We start from the raw sequence: 26,357 nt of genomic DNA on the forward strand, positions 1-26,357 counted from the left end.
TACCTCCTCTTCATCTGTCTATTTGCTTGTGCGTGCGTGACAGAAAAAAAAAAGACAGACAGACCCAAACATGCACACATTTTTAAGCACACAGCAACAACACATTAGCATTTTTATCATTTCTTCGGGGGAAAATGACTGCAGCAATAACATCCAAGACTATTTCCGTTCATTTTTTTTTCTTGGCATGTCATCCATCAGTCCATTTACATGGTTTAGAAAACAAATAAAAAGCACACTACAAGAACATTTAAAGAATCCTCATATCACATAGAAAGGAATATAAACAGAGAAAGGGAAGTGGCTGTGCCATTCCTTCCCAAAACTACTCTAATGTGCAATCAAAGCACTTAATATCCATTCATTGAGCTAGTCTGTGGCTATCAAGACCACTCTGCTATTGCACACCGCAGCTTCCAGAGAAGGTTGATGACTGCTCACAGCAGTGAGTGCACTCAGTCAATTAACCTCTGTTAATAAGAGTAAAACAGCATTAACATGAGAACTGCATCAAAACCAACCTTTTTTAAGCGAATAACTACATGCTTAAAAACATTAACCTCACAAATAAAGATAATAAGTAATAAGTGCATCATATTAGTCATCATATTAGATACTCTCGAAGGTGCACAGATGCAGGGTGCTACTCTCCACCTGAGTTATCTTTACTTCCTCTTCATGAGCAACGCCTTACTGCAGAATGGCAGATGCTGAATTACAAAACACAGTCTCAGTAAGGTCACCCTGGGTGCCGCTGCCCACCCACCTCCATCCACATCACCCTGGAAACAGGATGATTTTAAGATGCTCCTCTGCACAAATAGAGTAAAAAAAATGCAGCTATGCTGGCTTAAAAGCTGAAAATCTACATTAGATCTAGAGTACCGCCATTTAGTGATTGAATTAGATTAGAATTTTATTATAATGGCCATAATAATGATTTTGTTTTTCGGTCAAGCAATTAAGCAACCAAGCAACCACTAACCACTCAACAAGCCAGACACTCCTGAGGAAATGATACTTCACTTAATAGGCATAGAAGCTTTATTTGATCTGCCATTTTCCACTTAGAACAGAGTCACTTTGAACAAAGGTTTCCGAGTTTTACAACAGCAAAGGACTCTTCACATCAGAACATAAAGGCAGTGACAACAGTTTGGACCAGGAGAGACACAAATGTCCTTACAACACGGTTTGCAAGCATTTTAAAGTCTGCTCATTTGTGTGGGTTCATTCATAATCTGCATGGGCTAGTAAGAGTGCAACCTTTAAAAAATAAATTAATTTAGACATTTGTCTTAAAGGGAAGGAACATTTCCAGCTGAGATGCACGCATGCTCCTAACAACAATATGCAGAAAATAATCAAATTTATGCACAAACCTCATGGACCCTCTAGGTGTACGGAAAACAGTATAGTATGTAGAAGATTTCAGTTCATGCAAAAAAAGTAAAGTGTAAAATAAATATGACAAACGCGGGCGGTGTGGTAGTTCACTAAAACGAAGAAAATGTTGTTAGTGATGATATAATAATCTAAATATCTTACAATTTATCGGCAGTATACTATTTGCAGTTACAGTATGTAGAAACTCTCCACGATATAAAACATTTTAACATGAAACCACATCTTTAAACTCTAAAACTTGAACTCATTTTCACATTGAAGCATAATAATACAAACATGACTTTCTAGCTGAAACTCAGTCACTCACATGAAACTTTTAGAAATGGCACAGATACGCACGAGACACATACATTCACCGATCCAAAGAGTAAAGTTTTCTGTTTTTGGCTTTACATTACTGAACTTCTTAACACTGTCCTGGCAGAATACATTCTCTACAGAAAATACCACACAGACCATGAGGTGTGTGGATATTTGACTAGTATGTGTGTGTGTTTGTGTGTGTGTTTTCCATGCATAAAACCTTGCAGCAGAAGATGTCTTTTTGAATCTCATTTCTTTGTACTTTTCCATCTTGATTTAAACCCGGGAAGCAAAAGAATGAAATGCACCAAATATAAATAAGAAATTAATGTATTGCCCTAACATTGATACAGCAGAAATTGAGGGATTCATAAACATGAGCGATAAGAAGATGCTTGTATTATTTTCCTAGTGATAAAACATCTTTGCCAAATCAGGACCCCTGACTCTAAATTATGACAGTTTTTTTTTTTTTAATACAATAAGTCTCTGAGTGGCTGGGAAGCAGTTTTATCATTTATCACCTAGTATTATGAAATACATGACACAGTGATGGAGCTCAGGGTGACTCATATCTATATCTATTTATATCTATATCTATATATATATCTGCATATATATATATAGATATATATGCAGACTGGGGGCAAGCAATGAGCAAAGGAAATGCAGACGGTGGTACCCAGATATACTGTATTTTTATACTTGGCTGTCACGACTCAACACCCACGACAGAATGCAAAAAAAAAAAAGTCACACTGAATGCCTTCTCATTAGAAATGTCTTGTTTCATCAACTTCATTTCCAACAGTGAGAACTGATGCTTGTCTTGCAATATGAATCAAACAGATAATGTGAAAATTACTGTTTTAGTGCTCATGCACAAGAGACCGCTGTGTATCCATCTTACATGATTAGAACACTTGTCGGCCAGCCAAGCTGCACTCTCACTCTCTCTTGCAATATGGTTTTGAATTACTGCATGAATCATTTTAATCTATCGATAAATAGTTTTAGAGTACACAGGTGTCTAATAAACGCCATTGCTGCAAGCTGGCTTCAGTGGAGACTTACTGGGTGAAAATCCCACGAGGGAATACAGTTTCAAAAAGAAATGGCAATGATTTGTTTTTGTCTATGTATTGAATAAACACATTGGAACAACACTTTTTAATCACACTCTGCATTCAAGCTGCTGGAGGCGTTTTCAAAAACACCCGCAGTGATCTGACCAAAGATGCATATTGTTAAAAACAAAAGAGAGAAAATTCACTTGGACAGATTTGCCAAACAAGACATACAACTGCTAGCTACTTACACCGGCCTAAAGTTTGAGATACACAGACGTATTATAAACAGCCTCTGAAAAAAACTGTCACTGTCACTAGAATACCACGATTGATGTACCAATACATTTAGCAGACGGTTGATATGCTCTGAGGAACCTACCCGTGATGAAGTGGTAAGCCTGAAAACAGTGCATTTGATCAGTGGACAAAGCAGGGATTTTTACAGCACAGGGAGTAAAGAAAATAAACATTTTACCTGAAAAAAACAAACAAACAAACAAAATAAGCAAAAATCTTTTGGATCCCCTAAAACTGGACACAAACAAAACAAAACCTCACTCTCAAAGTGCTCCAACCGAACATCAGCGTTATGTCTACCAGTCTCAACTTGAAATTCCTCAATCTCCTTTTTCCATTTGACCGCTCATCTCACTATAGCCCTAAATAAAGTGAAAGGAGCCGTTTAGCTCCCCCTCCTGAAATAAATGCCAAAGAGAAAAGAGTGAGAGCACAGACGCAACCACTAGTATCAGTGGTGGTGACTGCACTCCTTGACGCCCGCTGCGGGTTCTCAGGTCGCATCGTCGTCTTCGTCATCCAGGTGATAATTGAGGGTGATGACGGCGCTGATGAATTCTCCAAGCTCCACAAAATCAGCTGTGATGATGTTAATGCCACTCTCCCCGGGTCTTTGAGATCTGATCCACTGCATCATACCTGGTAAAGCCCTGCGAGAAATGAAAAGAAAAATCATGTTAGTGGAAAGAGTGCAAGGGGAAAAAAATTATGTCAAAAAAAGGAAGAGAGGAAGGGATGATTCACAGTTGGTTAAACACAGAGAGGGACGTGCTGAGATAAAAGATCCCTGTGATGCTGCATGTGATGTCTGTGAGCCAGACACCAGCTGCGTGAAGGACACTCTGAACATGCCGGACATGTTCACGTAAGCTGAGCAACAAAGAAGAGCAGCTTTCTGCATAAAATTTAAAAATAAAATCTACGCGTTGTCTCCTCGTTGTTTGCGTTCTTGTTATGTCCAACGCTGGCAGTCTACGTGCAAAACGCTTGGATGGGATTCTGAAGGATGCCTACATCAAAGTCACTAAGCGCCTGGTGAGAGAGGCTGATAGTGGAATTATCAAATGAATAATTCATGCCAGGAAAATTGATGCTTTCGCTGTTGATGCTTTTAACAAACTGGGGACATTAAGAGGGAATGAAACACAGACAAAGCTAAGGGTAAATTAATATAATTTAAAAAAAAAGTTGTGTACCATAACTGGAAAGAGGAGACATAACGTGAGGAAAAATTGCCTCTGGTTTATGGCAGCTGTTCCAGACAAAAAAAATATGAAAGAAAAACAATAACTCGAATTAGGCCATTGTCAAATGCCTGGGGATACCTGTAGAAACCACCATGCCTTTGGTTGTAGTTACAAAATGCCACAATGACTCACATTTGACTCCTAAAGTGTGTATCTGTCAGGGTACACACGCTTGTGATTTTTTGTTGCGAGCTGTTATGGCTAAATCACTTCTGTGGGCTCTGGTGCCTGAGGTGTTTCCATAACTCTGGTCACAAAACTGAGCGTCTGTGTATGTGTGGAAGAAGACTGTGTGCCACCACTGGTGGTAACAATGCATTTATTGCTAGGCCTAGCATACTAGCGATCATGAGCACAAAAACATGCACATAAATGAGCACACCTTTCTGTAATTGTCTCTCTCAGTCCACTAGCCACTCCCTTCATCACAGTGCTGGCTTTTGGTGTCAGAACCACCTGGGAGACAAAGAATGTCCCCTTCCTCCTGCAAGAGAAACATTGAGGGTTTACATGTTATCTTTGCTGTAACTTTCTTCCTTTTTAATAGTCACCATAATATATTTGCTTTACAGAAGTGCTACTTCTTATATAATTCACTGCTTTACCTTTGAATTAATTACTTTGCATTTACTGCAATTAATCTTTTTAAAGCTTGCTTACTTGTAGCAGCATGCTGATGAAATCAGTAAGTTAAGCAAAGGAGCCAAAAGCAAGACAAATTATTTGTACCGACCTCTAAGCACTGCAATATATCTACATCATGATAAAAAGATCCATTGTGTTTAATCCTTATGGCTCATTTGCAAAGTTACAAAACATAAAACCAAGTTAATGAAACATGGATCATTAATTAAAGTGATTAAAAAAATTTATGTGCGGAACACAACAGATTTTATCCGATTTCATACTCTGTGCAGCAGACACTGAATTCATGAATATGAAATGTACCTGCGGTCAGTGATAGATGCCTGCAGAAACTGAATCAGCTTCTCTGGGTCAGTGGTGTTGGCCCAGGGAGAAGGCATCATCTGGCCTGGCCACAGGAAGGGCACCTCCAGGGCCATGGGATGGTGGTAGAAGACAAGCACCTGGTACTCCTTCTCCCATAGATACTGCAGACTCACCTGAGTGAGGGAGGAAGGTGTTCATAGTAGCAAGAGGTTATAAACTGAGGAACATAAAACAACCTGAACAGGTAGCTGATTTATTGACAGCTTAGTTCTGAATTAATTCTGAATGAATGAATTTCTCTTCAATATTCAGTACTGACTTATCACAGAAGGTGTCAGATGTGTTATTTTTGAAGTTAGTGGCTCAATAAAACACCAACAGAGAGCTGTAAGTGAACCAAACTACATATAAAATCTATTTTAAGTGAATTACATTGGCTCTAACGTGATGATACATTTCTGGAAGCATTTTTGCAGACGTAAAAACAGTGAGACTGTCTCCCACAAGTTGCATTCTTACAAATACATGCTTATGTGTATAGCTGGACATCAGCAGCACATTTTCTCTACTTTTAAGATTAGGCTTAAAACTTTCCTTTTTGCTAAAGCATATAGTTAGGGCTGGACCAGGTGACCCTGAATCCTCCCTTAGTTATGCTGCAATAGATGTAGGCTGCCGGAGGATTCCCATGATGCATTGAGTTTTTCCTTTCCAGTCACCTTTCTCGCTCACTATGTATTAACAGACCTCTCTGTGTTGAATCATATCTGTTATTAACCTCTGTCTCTCTTCCACAGCATGTCTTTTATCCTGTCTTCCTTCTCTCACCCCAACCGGTCGCAGCAGATGGCCGCCCCTCCCTGAGCCTGGTTCTGCCGGAGGTTTCTTCCTGTTAAAAGGGAGTTTTTCCTTCCCACTGTTGCCAAAGTGCTTGCTCATAGGGGGTCATATGATTGTTGGGTTTTTCTCTGTATCTATGAAGCGCCTTGAGGCGACTTTTGTTGTGATTTGGCGCTATATAAATAAAATTGAATTGAATTGAATTGAATTTTGTTGGCTACATCTGATGAAAGAAATGCTGGATAGCAATATTAATTAATCGTAAGCAACCGGTAACAGCAATGAGCTAGATGATCCTCAGGGAGTGTCAATTACACCAAAAATAAATCTTTTCATCACAATCCCAAGACGCATACACTTCACATCTTCTTTTCCAGCTGATTATTTGAGCTGATTTGTTTTTTTGAAAAATGGGCTTGCAGCTGAATATTAGTTCTTAAAATAGACCAAACAAGTGCTGGAAAACAGTGCTGAAGTGGATTAGTTTTGAATAGCAAAGCAAATGTGGGCTATAGAGATGACAAGGGAACAGCAGATAAACTTACAGTCACAGGTCTCAGTCTACAAAATTAAACACTGAGGAGAAGCTCATTGTTTTCTCAGAACCTACTAGTCACTCTTGGCCTTTTTGCCCTCTTTTTCTTTCACTCAGCTGCTGCACCTGACAGGAAGGTGCTCATCTTAGAGTGGTGACAGCGATTGTGGTATAGTTCATGAATTGTAGGGCTAACTGGTAATGCTTATTTTGGGTTTTTCAGTTACAGGGGAGGGTGGGAGATGAAGGTGGGCCACAATTGGATGGGAAAAAAGACAAAAAAACAGCAAAATCTCATCTTAGGGAGACTTTTCTACTTGTCTCCTAAGCAAATGGGCATGAGTGAAAAAATGAACTATGATTACAGATGTAATAACCATAATTCTACATCGGTACTGATCAAAACACAAAATCACTGTTGCGCGGTGCTGAGAAAACAATAATTGCTTGAGGTCTTTTGAACTCAGCTAAATAAGATTCTCTTGGTAAGATGAAGAAGCATCAGAAAAATATTCAGCTGCTCCTACTTCACGTACCCCTCCTCCTCCCTGTTAAAAGTTAAGTGTATTTATACCTCCTGAGCAAAAACAACAGGGCAGAGCTTCTCTCCAAACACCTCCTTTAGCATGGTCACCAGTTTTTCATGGTGCAGGTTCTGCATGCCGTAGAAGTGGTTGAAATCCAGGAAGACCACCTCTCTGGCATGAGCTGACAGAAAACTGCTGATCTGCTCTAGGCCTTCTCTGACCTAAAAAAAAAAGAAAAGAAAAGAAAAAACCAAATATGCACGTTATTAAGATCTTTAGTGATTTAATGATATTAAATGTAAACATACAGACTGTGAACTGTGTACTTCAAATCTCTGAAGGACCTTGTATAATTAGGCTCTCAGTCTACACTCAAATATAAATACGCTGCCACACACACAGAGATGGTTAGACATCACTTAGCAACCACAAGCATTGCTAAACAGTCATCACATCAAAAACCATCAAAACTCTTTTCTGACCGTGGCACTGAAGAGCCCGTGGGCGAAGTACAGCTCATTTTCAGGGTCACGGGGCTTGGTGGAGATGCGCAGGTCAAAGAACCGGATCCCAGCCTCCAGTTGGCTCGTGAAGTTCATAGTCTGTGTAGCCAACCACTTCCTCATTAGCTTCTTGGCCACCGTGCCAAAAACAGAAACGAAGTTCTGCACCGTCTCTGGCTGCTCGGGGCCCACTGGAGACGCTTCATCGATGTAAAAACTGAAGGAATCGTGGGATCCTGGGGGAAACACAAACATGAGTCTGCATACTGACTACTGCAGGTGTCATTTCTGGTGGGAGACGACTGAAAGTTGAGGTCATTACTGAGAAATAGCCCAAAACCGCATCCAAGGTTGCAAATCATGAACTCAGACAGCTTGAAGAAGAAAGCCTGTGCACACCTATTTGTACAGAACAAAAGCCTCTGAGGTAAACACTGCAGTGAGTTTACAATTTCCTTATAAGGCATAGCTATTTTGTTAGTTTTGCACTTGTTGGTAGGTAATTCCTATTCTCTCCCTCTTTAAGTATTATTTGGCATGTACTCCTTGGTACAGTATGGTCCACATGCTAAATAAAGTATGCTAGCCTATAGATTCCCTCAGTTTGAGGCCAAACATTCATTCAATTCAATTCAATTCAATTCAATTCAATTCAATTCAATTCAATTCAATTTTATTTATATAGCGCCAAATCACAACAAATGTCGCCTCAAGGCGCTTCATAGATACAGAGAAAAGCCCAACAATCATATGACCCCCTATGAGCAAGCACTTTGGCGACAGTGGGAAGGAAAAACTCCCTTTTAACAGGAAGAAACCTCCAGCAGAACCAGGCTCAGGGAGGGGCGGCCATCTGCTGCGACCGGTTGGGGTGAGAGAAGGAAGACAGGATAAAGACATGCTGTGGAAGAGAGACAGAGATTAATAACAGATACGATTCAATGCAGAGAGGTCTGTTAATACTCATATCATTAATATTCATCTTGGTGGAAGCAGCCTACCAAGAAACTGCTGCCCTAGCATGAAAAATGACTTAAATTGGGGGAAATTCATGTAACCATTAAGTACTACAATACTCAATACAAACGGCTATGACTTAGTAATGTTTTTTATATACATTATGGAGATAGAACCCCGGAGAGAACCCAGGAAGAAAGAGGAAGAGGAAGACATGCCTTATATGCCCTAAGGGCACCTCCAAACTCAGGCGTCTGCATGCTGTACAGCACACAGATCACCTGCTCAACCCAGTGAGTTATACCAGCACCCCTTACTGCTGTTTTTATTATCAGTCTGTTCTACAAGCTTGAACTGGATAAGCAGGTCAAAAAATGGATAGTTGAATTGGATCTGTTGATTTTCTGCTTCATTGTTTGTCCATTGTTTGGAGATTTGTGAAACGTTGTTGGATAAGTTACTTTATTGTAGATATCTGTCTTTTTTATATATATATGCATCCATCTTACTTATACTCTAATAGTTCAAAGTTAAATCCAGTTATGTCCCTGTCAGAATCCCAAGGAAATCAGATTCCTGATGGTCATTCTCTAGTAAAGATTTAACATTTACATATTATCATTTTCCTTTTCCGATAAAACCTGAGTTTTTGGTGTAAATTAAAGGCAAAATAAAGAATCAAGAAAAATTACAGCCTTTGACTTAACAAATTTACAACCTGGATGACAAGTGTTTTATCCACTCTGGATATGAAGACTTTAAACTAAGCTTTAAACTAGGATAGACCTCTAACAGAGAAATGCCTGGTTTTGGATTCCTGCTTAAATTCAGACACACTTGCTTAACAAGTGGACCTGCCATTAAATTGCTTCAACACATCTACGCTTCTCACCAATATCTCTGAATGATCAAAATTTAAAGGTCTATGTCTTCTGTCAGAGTTTTCCTGACAAGCTCTGGAACCGTATCTGAAAAGATACATGCTGTGAAATTTTCCAAATGTCATCTTTGGAGCCTTGGGCATCACAATCATTTTGGAGTGGCAGCAAAAATCTTAGATACAGACATCTACAAGCCTCAGGAAATAAAACAAGTCACATGAATACAGGCAGTGGAATCTGTGAAAAACTAGCATATTTATTTTGCTATTAACAGCGATACAGTTGATGTTTTCTTAGTTGTATTAAAATTGAAATGGTGAAAAAAAATACATTTGTGTAAGCCAGTCTGTACACTGAATGGTGATTCCTTTGTGACATTTAACTATTTCCTTGAGACAAACTCAGGCTCTGAGCTGTAAAATAGACCTGAAGGTTGTGTGTTCTGCTTGAGCAGTTAACATCTCCTGCCCCTCTCATAATCACTGAGACTTCTTCATTATCCACTTTACATTTCACATCCTCACCTTCTACCACCACCACCCCTCTGACACAGAGCCTGAACTGACCTTCAGCTAACTATATAGCAGTGCCAGGTCTTCACAGTCAGCACAGCGAATGACCATAAGCTGAGTAGACAGCTGAATCCTGGGGCAGGGCAGCAGTCGCATCACTACTGGCTAAGCCGCACCACCAGGGTCACAGCGTAGCAGAGCATGACCTTAACCGACCCCAACAGCTGCCTCTGCAGAAAGTCTTTGCTTTTTAGGGCTCAAAGTTGTGCAACAACAAATCATAATCATCGCAAAATTATTTTCATTATCCAGTCATCCAGTCAATGTTGAAAACTACGCTACTGCTGATGCCTTCAGGGTGCTTGTTACTGAAATGACCCTTACAGTGTGGTGAAAAAGTCAAACAATTTAAGTAATTTATTTAAGCCCCAATCTTTTTTTTTGGCATATTTGTCATGCTTACATGTTTCAGATCATTAAATAATTGTAATATTACACAACGATAACCCGAGTTAATACAATAAGCTGTCTTTAAATAATGATTTCATCTATCACGGGGTAGAAGCAAACCCTACCCACATGGCCCCATGTGAAAAAAGTAATTGCCCCCTAAACGTAATAACTGGCGATGCCACCCTTGGTAGCAAGAAATTTGATCAGCCACTTGTGATAATAGACAATGACTCTTTCACATGACTGTATGGTTGGTTTCTGAACATGAAACCAGGGTCATGCCAAACATATCAGTTAGATTTAAATCCAGATTTTGGGCCTTTGAGAGGTGGACTTGCTGGTGTGTTTCAGATCAGTTCAATTCAATGCAATACTTTATGGTCCCACAAGGAGAAATTAGTTAAGCAGCAAGGGCAACAATACGAATAAACAAAACAATAATAAATTGTCCTGCTCCATAACCAAGCTGCACATTCTCCTTCTGGATTTTTCTGGCAAAGAGCATAAACACTGACCATAACTGAGTCAAGTGAGACCTACAGTTCTTTACATGCTGTTCTGGGTTCTTTGTTTGGGTGGCTGTAGCTCAGGTGGCAGAGCAGGTCAGCCACTAACCAGAAGGTCGGTGGTTCGATCCCAGGCTGCTCCAGTCTGCATGCCAAATATCCTTGGGCAAGATACTAACCCCGCATTGCTCTCCGATGCATCCATCGGAGTGTGAATGTGTATGAATGGTAGACTACTTAGGTCAGAAAAAAGTACTTGTGTGAATGGGTGTGATTGGGTGAATGAATTAGTTGTATAAAGCGCTTTGAGTGCTCAGACAGAGTAGAAAATCCCATTTTAGGGCTATATAAGAACAAGTCCATTTGTGACCACTGGATGAGTTGTTGATGATCTTGGAGTAATTTTGGTAGGCTGGCCAGTCTTGGGAAAGTTTACAACTGTTCTGGGTTAATTTTGTCTGATTAACATTTGTTTGATAAATATGAATAACAGAAGAAGAAGACATTTAGGAAAGGGGGCAAATACCTCTTCACAATGTATATAAGTAAAAATAAGTAAGCAATATCACATATGAGATGTTTGAAAAGGTAAGTTTGGCCTTCTTTAATTAAAAAGAAAAAAATCACTGAAACAATTAATTTACACTTGAAGTGGCTGCTGACCTTTAACCAATAACCTGAATAATTGTTTCAGTTTTGCAACACACACTTCTAATAGCTACACACCCATCAAGCTGCATAGGCCACTCTCCTTGAGATATCTGTTGTTCTGTTTGGGGAAAGAAGAACAGTTATAAGATATAAATTAAATCTAACAGTCCCCAAGGATCTAGCAACAAACTATATTTTATTAGTTTTTAATGAAAGCCTAGCACCTGAGGGAAACTAATGAGGTTTGTTTTGCATTGCTAACAAACACTTCTATAAATATGTATGACAAAAAGCCCATGGTTGATGCCACGCTGCAGAGAGATACAATCTCACAGGAAAAGCTGAGACAGTATCAACCCTGGAGGGCCAAATCTTTTGCCAAGTGTGCAGAACATCTGTGAGAATTTGCAGAGAAAACTGCGCAGAAATGTGAGAACTTCACTGATGCCTGAGCCCTGAACGTGATTAATTATTGTTTATGCTCCACCTTGATGGTCTGCCATTTCTCAAGGGAAAAACATTCATTTGGAAATGTGTGGAAGCATTTCCGTTTTGGAAACAAACAATCCACACAATTAGTTTTCATTCTCACAAAAACAAACAACAGCAGCTCAGAACTGAGTCATTTCAAACTTGTCTACAGAGACAAAAAAACTTCTCCTTTCAAAGTGTAAAATTTTAATTACTTCTTATACTTCCCATTTTAGCTTTAGAAGCAAATACAACATAACAGGTTGTGACTGGGGTGGATTGTCTTATATACAGTGGGGCAAAAAAGTATTTAGTCAGCCACCGATTGTGCAAGTTCCCCCACTTAAAATGATGACAGAGGTCAGTAATTTGCACCAGAGGTACACTTCAACTGTGAGAGACAGAATGTGAAAAAAAAAATCCATGAATTCACATGGTAGGATTTGTAAAGAATTTATTCGTAAATCAGGGTGGAAAATAAGTATTTGGTCAGTAACAAAAATACAACTCAATACTTTGTAACATAACCTTTGTTGGCAATAACAGAGGTCAAACGTTTACTATAGGTCTTTACCAGGTTTGCACACACAGTAGCTGGTATTTTGGCCCATTCCTCCATGCAGATCTTCTCAAGAGCAGTGATGTTTTGGGGCTGTCGCCGAGCAACACGGACTTTCAACTCCCGCCACAGATTTTCTATGGGGTTGAGGTCTGGAGACTGGCTAGGCCACTCCAGGACTTTCAAATGCTTCTTACGGAGCCACTCCTTTGTTGCCCGGGCGGTGTGTTTTGGATCATTGTCATGTTGGAAGACCCAGCCTCGTTTCATCTTCAAAGTTCTCACTGATGGAAGGAGGTTTTGGCTCAAAATCTCACGATACTTGGCCCCATTCATTCTGTCCTTAACACGGATCAGTCGTCCTGTCCCCTTGGCAGAAAAACAGCCCCATAGCATGATGTTTCCACCCCCATGCTTCACAGTAGGTATGGTGTTCTTGGGATGCAACTCCGTATTCTTCTTCCTCCAAACACGACGAGTTGAGTTTATACCAAAAAGTTCTACTTTGGTTTCATCTGACCACATGACATTCTCCCAATCCTCTGCTGTATCATCCATGTGCTCTCTGGCAAACTTCAGACGCGCCTGGACATGCACTGGCTTCAGCAGCGGAACACGTCTGGCACTGCGGGATTTGATTCCCTGCCGTTGTAGTGTGTTACTGATGGTGACCTTTGTTACTTTGGTCCCAGCTCTCTGCAGGTCATTCACCAGGTCCCCTCGTGTGGTTCTGGGATCTTTGCTCACCGTTCTCATGATCATTTTGACCCCACGGGATGAGATCTTGCGTGGAGCCCCAGATCGAGGGAGATTATCAGTGGTCTTGTATGTCTTCCATTTTCTGATGATTGCTCCCACAGTTGATTTTTTCACACCAAGCTGCTTGCCTATTGTAGATTCACTCTTCCCAGTCTGGTGCAGGTCTACAATTCTTTTCCTGGTGTCCTTCGAAAGCTCTTTGGTCTTGGCCATGGCGGAGTTTGGAGTCTGACTGGTTGAGGCTGTGGACAGGTGTCTTTTATACAGATGATGAGGTCAAACAGGTGCCATTCATACAGGTAACGAGTGGGGGACAGAAAAGCTTCTTACAGAAGACGTTACAGGTCTGTGAGAGCCAGGGATTTTCCTTGTTTGAGGTGACCAAATACTTATTTTCCACCCTGATTTACGAATAAATTCTTTACAAATCCTACCATGTGAATTCATGGATTTTTTTTTCACATTCTGTCTCTCACAGTTGAAGTGTACCTCTGGTGCAAATTACTGACCTCTGTCATCATTTTAAGTGGGGGAACTTGCACAATCGGTGGCTGACTAAATACTTTTTTGCCCCACTGTAGTTTATCACTTATGTTCCATAGATTGGTACTGGTGACATTCAGAGCAGTATTAATCACCTGCAGAGTTTCCAGGTCTTGGGGTGTGCACATTTCGTGCCAGTTCCTGATTTTTCCAGTTACCAGGCTTTACACTGATCCTCTGTAAATGTTATCAAGAACTTGACACAGGAATTTAGCCCACTTAAGTTTGCTTAAGAAGTACAGCTGTTTCTTAGCTTTTACCAGAGTGTGTGGTGACTGTGATACTTCTATCGAGTGTCATGATGAATGAAAAAAGCAGCAGGTAAATCAATAAAAAGACCACTGACCGGATAATCTTTGTCGCCAATTGCAGTCAGTAAATTACAATAATATACAATGCCATGAGAATGAACATTCCTCTCTGTATTTAAAATATGCAATTACTGGGAAAGGCATTAATGATGAATAGAGTCCAGTGTTTGATATGAATTACCTACCGCAAACAATATCCAAGCAAACTACTGTCAAGCTGTTTGATCACTTTAACTTTGATAAAATTGAAGATGTGTACACAGAAAAAACTAAAGCACCCTGAAAATAACCACATCCCAGAATAATACAAGTAGATGTCACTTGTGTAGCACTTTCATTGGAAAGCAAACTTAGGGAACTCTTTTCTCTGATATGTCAATATCAGCCGCACACAAGAAGAAGAGTCTCAACCTGCAAAGAGAGAAGATGAACAAGAGCACCACAGAGACAACAAAAAAGACTTAAACAAGGTGAAACAGAGAATCTGAAACAGATGATGACAATGTTGATGACAGTGGTGCTGGGTGCTGCTACTGTTACCTTAGAGAATTGACCTTTGTTAACTGAGTCATTCTGACTGAATGAGAGCAGAGCATTCAGAGAGGACCACTGGTGGTTTGTGCCCTTTTTCATTACAAAACATTACCACCGTCCATGGACTCTTTTTAGATCTATTTTAGGATGCTGAGTAGAGGAAAGAGGAGAAGAGAAGAAAAAAATGAGATGGGAACAAAAACTGACAGGATGGAGATGAGCTAAATGTTACTACAAGATAGATATAGGCTTCTGACTCTACATAATTTTGTCATTTACACTTCTTTTTTTTTTTTTTTTTTACAGTAATTCTGCAAGTGTTACTCTTTCCATCTATTTTTCAAACTCTTCAGTTCCTTTTCTCCTGTCTTAACACTTTATATTCTCCATCTTGTTTGAGCATTAGTGTGCACACTGCATTTCTGATGAGGCTGAATTATTTGACTTTGAGACTATGTGACTATTAAGATAAGTGTCTCTGCTGGAAATGCAATTAACTGCAAATGGTGGGAAAACGAGCCAGTAGAGAATTCCACACTGAACCATTTCTTTTGAATTCTACAATATTTTTTTAATTTTCTTTAAGCAACTTGTAAAAGTGAAAACTCCACAAATATATGATGTTGGCTAATGAGTGGCTAATTATGAGTATCATGCATCAGCATAATACAATGCTGCAAACAAGGGAATTCTTTGCAAAACTGCTAACTGTAAAATCCTCATGAGCTCCAAACAGGCAAGATGCACATAATATCTTTGGCAAAACAAAATTTCACTCAGATTAAGAAGGGTCTTGATTCACAGATAAAGAGCCATAGCAGGAAATAGCTCTAAGATGGGCATTCTCTCCATCTTTCTCTCTCTAACAAAGATCCTCCTTTCGCTTTTGTATTGCACATTATATCCTGATTTTCAGTGGCTTTGAGTTGACTGACTCCCCCTCTTCAAACATCCGCACTACCAGTGTTTATCTTGGCATCTAATACCATTCATCCATCTTGCTCTATAGGGGTTTAAGTGGCGTCAAAGTGATCTAATCAGGGGACTAATGGCCTTTTACAGCTAAAAGTCCAGGGCAAGCCTTTTTCTCTATCCAGAGGGAACCACTGAAACTGAAGATGCCTCTTCTACAGTGGATTGGTTGTTATTTCTTGCAAGACTATCTTAACCTAATACCACTGCCTTCACCCATCCCCCTTGGTAATTCATGCTATTCATTGCTTACCTAAAGCTTTGAGCTGTTATTCAGGAGGTGAAGAATGGCTCCCCTGAGCCTGAAAATGTAGTATAGAGAACTGTAAATCAGCCTTCTTCCCCGGTATTAAAATAATCAATATTATCTGCATATAATGGAATGGGACGGCACGGTGTTATAGTGCTTAGTACTTTTGCCTTACAGCAAGGGAGGACACAGGGAGGACAAGATTGCATGTCCTCCCTGTGTTTGAGTGGGTTTTCTCCAGGCTGCCTCCCACAGTCCAAAGACATGCATGTTAGGTTAATTGGTGATTTGAAACCGGCCACGGGCGTGAAGTAAATAAAGTACTTAAAAAGTGTGTTGACCAAATTATCACAATAGAATGATGCACCATTTAATCATTGTACTCTGAAATAAGAACTAAACAGTAAAAAAAAAAACTAAAAGCTGAGATTGCATCGCTTTCTAAAGTAACTGAGAAAGTCTATGTAGACGGGTTTCAGCTGCTAGTTCTTAAGGGTGTTTTAAAGTCTTTGTTTAAGGCAAAAATAATATAAATAATAAATGTATAATGTATATAAATTGCATGCTAGCAGTCTATTTTGCAGTTCTTCTGATTCATAATCGCTGAATATTAATTAATGTAGCTTTAACGATCCAGAAAGATATGGTTTCACTCACCAGTTCAATTTATTAAGACAATACATTTGAATATTTCAGGTGCTTAAATAAACCCATAAAAAAAGCATTTCATAATAAGCGACTAATACTGTATTGCTACTATAGTGCTGATTCATTTAGTTGTCATGCACACCTGCACGACACAGATATTGTACATGCCAGTGAGCACATAGTTCAAATTATACACCTACCACCACACAAAGTACTGAAAATCCATTTTAATTACTATGGTAGTAAAAACGTGACAGATATTCTCTTCCCCCTCTTAAGCTCGTTTCATGGTGACAGAGAAAGAAATTCACAGTATCTCTGGCGGCACACCTTTCTGCTGACCATCTTGCTGAGAGGAATGCGCAGGTTGGCAGTGTGCAGCCCTCACCTGGCAGATTTAACAGTAGCCACAGGAAGAGTCAAACACTAATCAGCCTGGGTAAAACAAGAAAGGTAGCTGCTCCCTCTCCCTCACCATCTCTCCCTTCAATGACCCAAAAATTTAATATTCTACTACGTCTTTCTTTCTTCTGCTGCACAACCCTTCAACCTAGTTCCAATTAGTATAGGCACAAGACATTTGACTTTTATAGATGCGATATGTCGGCACAGCCGGAGGCCAAAGTGGCATGTAGGGACAATGCAGAAAGCTGAGTCATGCCTAAGTGCTACCATGTTCTTAGGTCTAAAACAAGGTAGTCTGCAGTGGATTAGCAGGATTAAGAAAATGAGAGCATGTATTATTCTCACATAATGAATCAAACAGCCACAATGCAACTGTGCTCAGTCATGAGTCATAGCATAAAACAAAAAACAAACAAACAAATTAGAAATGTGCAGTTATTCCAAATAAACTGGACAAGTGTCATCCAGTTAAAAACATCTAAATCTGACTCCCTTAGATAACACCCTTCCTAAGTACTATTGTTATATACTGTAATTCTAGAAAGAAAAAAAAAGCTCTGCTCACAGCTCATCTTTTTTCTGCACAAATTTTCTCCAGGTTTCACAACCACACTGAGTCAGCTCTCCTTTAAGTGTCAAATGATTCACATGTGTTTTTGAACTCGGTAAATCATGCAATTTCAATTCAGCTGGGCCTGCTAAGTTTGACGAAATTGATCATTCCTCTATTTCAGATTGTCTCGACCATGTTGTTGGCATTCAGGATCAGACTTTGCAGTGTTTTGCCCCTTACCTGGAAGAGCAAAAGGTTAAGGAATACTTTCCTTTGCAACCATCTCTCAGGATAAAAAATGCTGTGATTTTTTCCAACCCTCATTTCTTACTCTGGCTGCTCTGAGAACATACACCTGATATTTTGTCCAAGATTCAAAGTATACAACATCATTTATTAAATATGTTGGAGGCTCCTTATGCATGGGAATGCATTGCACTGGGTCATTTAGTATGCACTGATGATGTGACAAAGACACAGAGAAACAATCCAGGTTCAGCAAAATTCATTGGATGACACTTTACAGTGCAGATGGACAGAACAAAAATTGTGTCTGTGTCCAAAACTATATGGATCTAGCCATGCAATCTCATTAATTGCCTCTAAATGAAAACAGATATTTATCTGTTAATATCTCTCATATTTAAATACTGTAAATAACCTGTATTTAAGTTCACTTGACAGAGGTAGGTGACATTGCTTAGTTTACCGTCACTGGATCAGTCTCATTGTAATTTTTTGAATTGTCCATCAATCACACAAAGTAACAAGAAATAGCAGGAATTTAAAATGAGTGAACAACCACTGTCAGCATCATATGTACTGTAGCATATAAACTGCTTTCATAACATTTTGCGGGTTGAACCACTCAAATGTAACCGGTAAGCACATGCAATCTGTTACACATCTGTTATACAGCTGTTGTAGCTGTCAAACACCTGCTACTTTGAGTATCTTTAATGTGCTATATGCAAAAATAATTTGGCAGCATTAGCTCATTAACCAGTTACTTGAAGCACAGCAAATGCTGTTAAAACATTATATATATATAAAAAAAATCTGACAGTAATGAATCTGCCACCTCAGTACCCTAAAATAAACTGTCAATCATTCAGATGGTTATGTGTGCTAACAGCTAGACTGTGAAGTTTTCTGGCAACAGCGGAGTAGCAGCCATCACATTATCCTACACTGTAAAGTACTACTTTTCCCTGGATATTTCAAGCTCTGTGGTAGGTGAATTGCTATTTTAAAAAAGTGAGCACAGAAAAATAAACTAAGAAACAGGCAGCAGCGGTTGTATAATAAGTTTTGTACAGCAGCATTTTCCAGTAACACCCTGGAAATAATATTCTTCCAATTAAGTGGAGCTATGAGACTTGTTTGAGGAAATGAATCGCCCATCCTTTTTGTTTCTTGTCTGTCCCAGTTTTATTCCTGCTTGAACAAAGGCGTAATGCTTCGTTCAATGATGAGACAAAAGAATGTGATATGAGATGCACACTTTTGAAAGAACTCAGACGTACACTCCAATAGGAACACATGGTTGTTGCTATAATGAGCTTGGATAGAAATCCTGTGTGTTCTGGAGTTTCTTGGCAAATATGTGCAGGCAAACACAAGAAAGTGCAAAGATTTGGTGGATGTTTACAGAATCTGTATCCAAATGAAGGATAAACTGAGCTATCCTCAGCTGAGCTGCAGGCCACAGAACCAATGAGAGATATTAATGCCTAATTAAAAGGGACAGAGCATGTTCTCATGCTGTCTTGGCATGGGTGAACTGTGATTCCACACAGCACATGATTCAGCAAAATTACAAGCGTAGATTATGCATACTATGTTGTTCCAGTCCTTATTTGTATTCCATTACATCTAATTTGACTGCATGTGTCTTGGCATCCTTAAAAGCTGCGATCATATTTGGTCATATGCCGTGCCCTGGACATCAACCACTAAGCCATCTGCATGTGAAATGCCATTGTTGCACATGCCAACCAATAAACACCTCAGGTATTGGGAGTTCAGCGAGAAAAAGACTGAGAGAGCGGAAGAGTGAAAGTGAGACAGAAAGGAGGGGGAAAGGGACCGAAGCACAAAGGATTAGAAATTCACAAGAATGAAGAATCGAATCGCTTTGTGTGGAGGTGTGATAATCGCTAGGCAGTGAATATGGATTTAACTGGCTGCTAATAAGACATTCTATCAGTCAGATCAGTGGTGGGCTTTACAACCAGCATTTCCCATTTGAATGGAGTTAAAAAGACCGGCGCACTGATTGGATAAAGGTCCGACAGCACATTTTCAATGGGATGCGCTGTGATCATCTGAGTGTGCAGACGGCACCCATCCCACTCCGTCTCCCTGTGGCCACCACCCCAGCATAAAAGCACAAACAGAGCAGCGTGGCTCATCTATTCTGAACCTATAGAGTGGTTATAGATGACCTTTTTTATTATTATTATTATTATTTTCTAAGTGCATACTTACTCGGCCGGAGAACGAACACGACAGCTGGGTATTATGAAAACCGTTAGACAGGTGATCGCAACACAAGCAACTGAACTATTATAAATACATAGTACTTCTTTGGTTGCGCAACAGGTCTTACCCTTTGTTCCAACGAGGTGCAACGAAAGTGACGGTTGTATTAAATGCACAATTCAAGTTTAGGAAGCGGTAAAACACAAATCCGAAACTGTCAATTTGTGCATTTTTAATCTACTAGAAAAGCTGTACGCAATGCGCGAGGTTAAAAAGACACGGGCATCCTCCTCATCCGATTACACTTGGACAAGGTCTTTAAAAAAAACACTTACCGGGAATAGCCAGGTTGGTGAGCGGGATAGTGTGCATGCTCTGCGGTAAACTTGCCATCCAGTCTGCGAACCGCAGGTCGCTTCTCCCGTGAGACGAAGCCATGCTTCCACCTTGCACAACGCTCCGTTCTCCCTGACCGGTGCCTGCGCCAACCTGGAGCGCGCGCTCTCTCTTTCTCTCTACACACAGACACACTCGCGCCCTGCCTCACTTTCTCTCAGCATCCCTATCTCACGCACACACACAGACACAACTGCGCGACCGAGAAGTCAGCCCCCCCAGCAGCACACATAGGCGTGTTGCACATTTATGAAAATGCGGTTGGATGGATCTAAATATGGCAACATTCGGTGGTTAGTCGCCCAATAGTAACATAGCCTAAACGCCGCAATGGGTATGTTTCAGTACTAGTCACTTACAAAATAAAAGGCAACATATAATCATCTCATGTTTTTAGCATTAATGCACAGAGCATGAATGCTAGACTACACAAACCCATAAGGTTGCCAGAACACCCCCACATGAGGGCAGCATGTTAAATATTTTGGAACCACATAGTTGGATATGAATAGCCTATGTAAAAAGGTCTGCCAAGCTGATCCCATAATCCAATACATGCTTTTACTGAGGTTAGAACATTTTGGACATTTAAAGCCATCTTTTTAGAGGACTGGATATGTGCATTATCCGAAAAGGTTCAGTTAGTGTAGGGTTTTAAAATAAGATGGTCAGAGATTAAATTCTAATTCCTAGATAACCTATGTCTGAGCTAAGGTCGTGCACTTGAATCACTGAAAGCTATATGGAAATGACCCATTCTGCATAATCAGTGTGATTACAATCAGTTGGCTGGCCAGCTTAACACGAGTCATTCAGAAAATAGGTTGTAATGGTATAAAGATGGAGAATATACAAAACCTTTTCTTTCATGGTCTGTATCATGATGTCCAAACACTCCACGGAATTTATTACCTAAATGACAGCAAAGTAGATGACTGACTTCTCTGCCAAAATCAGGTTTTTTTGTTGTTGTCGTTTTCCCATCTGGTTGTGTTTTCTACAATTATGTGTTTGGAGGAGTGTCACGAGAGGAACGGTTTATCAAACCATTGCCAGCAAAAGCACAGAAAAAAGATCAATATTGTCATAAATACTGTGCATAATCACTAATCACTGCCATGTCTCCCAATATAAACATAGGTCTCTCAAATAATAGGCTTTGCCTTGGTTGACCTTAAACCCAGTGTTCAAATGAACAATATACATATTTAAAAAGAAAAAAAGGGATCTGAATTGCCATCATATAAAATAAAATGTCTAATTCATGACAGCTGTTAATGTCAGAGTCAGCTTTCAACAATATTTCGGGTTGGTTGCCACAAACCTGGACCTTAAAAAAGGACTTCTGTCCCTTTAACTAAATCTTGAAAACCCATTTTAATATCCCCTTTTGAAAAGCTTAAAAGCAAGGTCATCCATTTGTATTTTTCAGAAACTAAAACCTACTAAACCTGTTCCTACTAAAACCCGCTGCGTTCTTCAAATTCCCTCTTCAGTGAATTCAAGTACAAGTATGAGAACTAGGTTACAAAATGTAGGCTTATGGAGTATTGCTTTGGTCTGACTCATGAAGGAGTGTGCTGGATTAACATCAACAGCCGGTGGCTGGAGCCCCTGTCACTTTCTTCCATTTTTCTGCTTGATGATCCAACCCAGTTGATCTCCTTGAACCCAAAAGCCTACTGGCTGAATTTGCAGGTTATGTAACGGGCCTCTGGTTATGCCAGCACCTCTTTGCCCGAGTGGAAAAATCGAATCGAGAATGTAAACGTTAAGCCCACCATCCATATACACAAAGCTTTAACCTGTAGTGCGTCAAAAACTCTCGATGAGCTAAAACACTTGAAAACACATCTGCTGGTTTCAAGATTCTTATTCAAAAAGAAAGAAAAACGTAGTTTGCTTCACTCTGCACGCCAGCTTGTATTTTATTTTACACACAATTGCATCTGAACAGCAAATGTCTCTGTAAATATTATTATGGCTTCATGTTTTCTGGTTGAAATATTTGATAAGCCCACCTGCTTCAAAACACAGAGGTTGAGAAAAATAGACAAGTCTACATTATGGCAGAGGTTGATAGTAAAATAATGGCTCATCATCTTCATTATTAAAAAAAAAAAAAGAAAACATATTCAACACTGGAAGCCTCATCTACAAACTTTTTTTCCCTCGTTTTATGTCACAGCACAATTTAAAACAACTACATATTTGTTCTACGATAAATGAATACTCACTTGACCTATAGGACACTGGTTTTCATTCATTACATTTCAGTGACACACAGACATGCCTTTCAGCTTATCAATCATATTCAAGTTACAGTTGGATAATATGTAGTCGTTCAACCAAATAATAAATGGTGTCGCATATTCCACTGTTGTTCCTTCACCAATGAAGCAGGAGGGATAGGTCTGAAGCTGATATAAAAAGTTGCAATGTTTCATATTATATATTGTGATTCTTGAATTACTGCTTGTTTCCACTTAACTGCACACTGATTGATACTTTTAACATCTACTATTATAGCGTTGAGAGCCAAAACACTGGAAATTGTCTCACGGTTCAAATATTTAACCTTTCTTATTTATTTCCCAGAAAATCTGATTCAAAAGAGTTTTTGCATCATTTCTTTTGAAAATAATAGTAAAGTTGGAAAAAACAAAATAATATCAATATTTTTAAAGCAATTTTCAAACTGATGATTGCGTAAAAGACTCGCATAAGTAAAAAAAAAAATAAATTAATAACTTAAATGTGTAATAGGCAACAATGCAATTTTCTTCATTCCTTCTAAGAGCACGAAAATAAAAGTGTAAAGTGACTTCTGTTAATCACATTTAGTTAATATTACAGAGGAAAATATTTGACAGCTGCATGCTGATTGCCAAGAAAACCTTGGCTGAACCAGGTATGTTTTTTAAAAGCTCATTTGACCCATTTCATTAAATAACCTGATGTTTATCACAGAGAAATGAAGTGACAAACCAAAAACACATCTCTGAGGCCAGCGGAAGCTCCTCTAAATTTGCTGCATAGGCTTCAGGTTGGGAGACACCTAGAAAAAATTTGACAGAGGACAAGTAGAAGTTTCATGTTTAATAAACCCAAGTCCAAAAACACTTCATAGTGCTAGTAGCCTAACTGTTACATTACTCACCTCAAAATCTGTGCCAGTGCATCCCTTGATATCTTCGGGAGTAAGTCCCTCCCATATTTCTACCAGGGTCAGACCTTTTGTCTTATCGACATCAAACACAGCCTGGCAAAAAAATGAGAGAAAGAGGATAGAAATGAGCGAGAGGAATAAGGGGGGTAAGGAAAAAAGATGGGACATTTAGAGGGAGAGAGATAAGAGAGGGTGATGAGACAAACACAAAACAGTGAGAATGAGCACTTCTGTGATAGACAGGTTGTGAGCCTTATGGCATCCGGTCACTGGGTCACAGTCAAGGATGTGGGGTCCTCATTTATTAAAAAGGACCCAGAAGAGACAACCTCCAGAAAAATACATCAGTGCCACAGGCAGAGGGCCAGAGTACCACTTTAGTGTCATCCATTCAACAGATGACAAAATAGCTGCAATTATTGGTGACACATCTAGGAAAGGCCTCAGAGAGCGGTCCTCAGCTATCTGAAGCTGGACTACTACAAAGCAGTAAGCAGTTTTATTTTAATTGGTGCACCATTTTTAACAGATTACTGTGTTATTGATTAAAATATGAATTTTGCTATAATGTTCAAAATAGTGGTTGCTGTGATGATTTTACACTGTACTTATGCACACTTGTCTACATTTAGGAATTTGTGAATGTGCACTTTGAGAATTTGTGAATAGACACATAAAAATTGATAAACAGACTCCAGGCTTCGAAATAAGCCAACACAATTTGCGCACACAGTGCACTCATAAATGAGGCCCTTGGAGATGTCAATATCTGACTGTAATGAAATACAGTAACAGCCAAAGGCATTAGCCCTGCAAAACAGAACCGAAAATAACCATGTTAAATCCCATCAAACTTACATGCCGAAGGGAAAAATACAGTAAATGTGAATATTTAAAGAAAATTTGACTAATGTTCTGTGTACCAAAAAGTAGACAAAAGAAGACCCATTAATAGCTTTCCTTCTTTTATAAGCCAAAACCCTTTTCACACATGCACTGTAGCCACGTTTCCAGACACTGCTCATAACAGGTGCATGCCACAAAGCTAATGAGAGTGGACATTAGCCAGTCTTTAACCTTCCAGCAAGCACAAGTCTGGATGATGTCGGATTACCGTGATGTGCATCTAGCACAGTCAATTGTTCAAAGCATTCAAAGCAAGTAAGCGGGCATCAGTTCAAGGTGTAATCTTATCTCAAACCTTGGATTCCCTTCTTGCATATATTCAAATACAATTAGTGAAAAAGTACACTGCAAATGAAGATTTGTATCTAAGCATAGGAACTACAAAAGCTACATTTTCTTTAACCATTTTAAGTCAATATGTAATATTTCTCCATCTAGCTTCATTTAGCTCCATTAACCGCTGGCTACTGAAAGTGTATACAGGAGTACAAATCTTAAGTGCCAAGTTTTAGTAAAAACTGTATTAGAGTAAGATAGTTCAGTTTCAACATTAAAGGTACAATGTGTAAGATCTCACCACTAGGTATCAATAGATTGCAGTCAAGTGAATTCTGTTTTCTTACACCCCCTGTTCATCTGTCAGACAAATATGTGTCCATGTCTAAAACACATGTTAAACTTTGTCAAAGTAGTCTGATAGAAGTCTATGAGTCAATAAAAATCACTTCTATCCTATAAGAGCGATACTCAGGTGAGTTGTTGAGGATATCCTGAACTTTTTTGTTGTTATTGAAAGTGGATCTAACATAGTTGGACTTGGACACTTTGCGCATAAACTCTCATTCTATATTTGAAAGTATTCAAACTGTTTACCAGAGGTGAAGTGTGATTTTAAGGACCCTCAAGCCTACCATTAGCTGGCATAATAATAGCTTCTAACCAGGTAGTAATTTTACTTAGCAGGTTCATTGTCAGATACCTGGAGATGGAAAAGTCAAATGTCTAATCTGCTGACCAAAAGTATGACAATCAGGAATAAATCCGCATATTTATGTTTGTGTTAAAGACCTGACTTTGTTTCTGGACATGAGGTTTGAGTTTGGGAGGAAGAGGATGAGGTGGAAATGAGGTCAGAGAGAAAAGAATGGTGGAGGAGGCAAATTAAGAAGAGACGAAAGACATAAATAGAGAGAAAGAGATCATAAAAATATGCATATACAAATGCTAAATGGTATAGTTAAAAAGAGCTATTTATAAGGTATACCACATATGTGGCCGTATGTAGCCCATCTACATGTTTTTAAGATGGTGAAGCAACATGGTGGCTTCCACAATCTGGCGCCCACTCCTGTGTATTTTTAATAGATACATTTATTCGTTTATGAGAAGGCATCGGTTTGTTGGAAGATATAATTACACACTAATCAATGTATATTAATGAGTAAAATGTTTTTAATGAAACAACCTAACAAAAACATATTACTGTTCTTGCTATTCTATTCTTAAGCTTTTAAGCTAACTTCATATACTTGTGCATTCTTATGTGTGTACTACAAGCTATTTTATAAAATGTGTCAAATTTGTCTTTTCTAATTGAATGTGACATTATCGTCAGTTAGCAGACTGCAACTTCTCAACACATGTCTAATATGACAGCTTAAGTAGGGGTTTGTACTGTACCATTTATATGATAGCTATTAAAAACTGATGCAGGGCAAAATGCCATTATCCCTATTTATGCAAACAACACAAAAATA

General features: G+C 39.2%; 2 protein-coding genes across 2 annotated transcripts in view; both read right to left on the bottom strand.

Moving 5' to 3' along the window:
* Positions 1-1,026: 1,026 nt before the first annotated feature.
* Positions 1,027-20,711, bottom strand: plcxd3 (phosphatidylinositol-specific phospholipase C, X domain containing 3). The gene is made up of 6 exons (XM_006789814.3): positions 20,465-20,711; positions 7,660-7,916; positions 7,225-7,398; positions 5,273-5,448; positions 4,707-4,808; positions 1,027-3,727 (listed from the first exon to the last, which is right to left on the bottom strand). The coding sequence occupies exons 1-6, from the start codon at positions 20,565-20,567 to the stop codon at positions 3,571-3,573; spliced, it is 969 nt and encodes a 322-aa protein (XP_006789877.1). The 5' UTR covers positions 20,568-20,711; the 3' UTR covers positions 1,027-3,570.
* A 1,724-nt stretch (positions 20,712-22,435) lies between these two features.
* The window catches only part of oxct1a (3-oxoacid CoA transferase 1a), a 57,430-nt gene continuing 53,508 nt past the window's right edge, over positions 22,436-26,357 (bottom strand). The window contains exons 16-17 of the mRNA XM_087849217.1: positions 23,686-23,787; positions 22,436-23,583 (exon numbers count right to left, since the gene is read on the bottom strand). Of these exons, the coding sequence (XP_087705343.1) occupies positions 23,548-23,583; positions 23,686-23,787 (138 nt within the window). The 3' untranslated portion in view covers positions 22,436-23,547. The remainder of the gene's footprint in view (positions 23,584-23,685; positions 23,788-26,357) is intronic.

Source organism: Neolamprologus brichardi, chromosome 12 (genome assembly GCF_056152115.1).
Source record: "Neolamprologus brichardi isolate AB-2024 chromosome 12, ASM5615211v1, whole genome shotgun sequence".
NCBI classification, from domain to species: Eukaryota; Metazoa; Chordata; class Actinopteri; order Cichliformes; family Cichlidae; genus Neolamprologus; species Neolamprologus brichardi.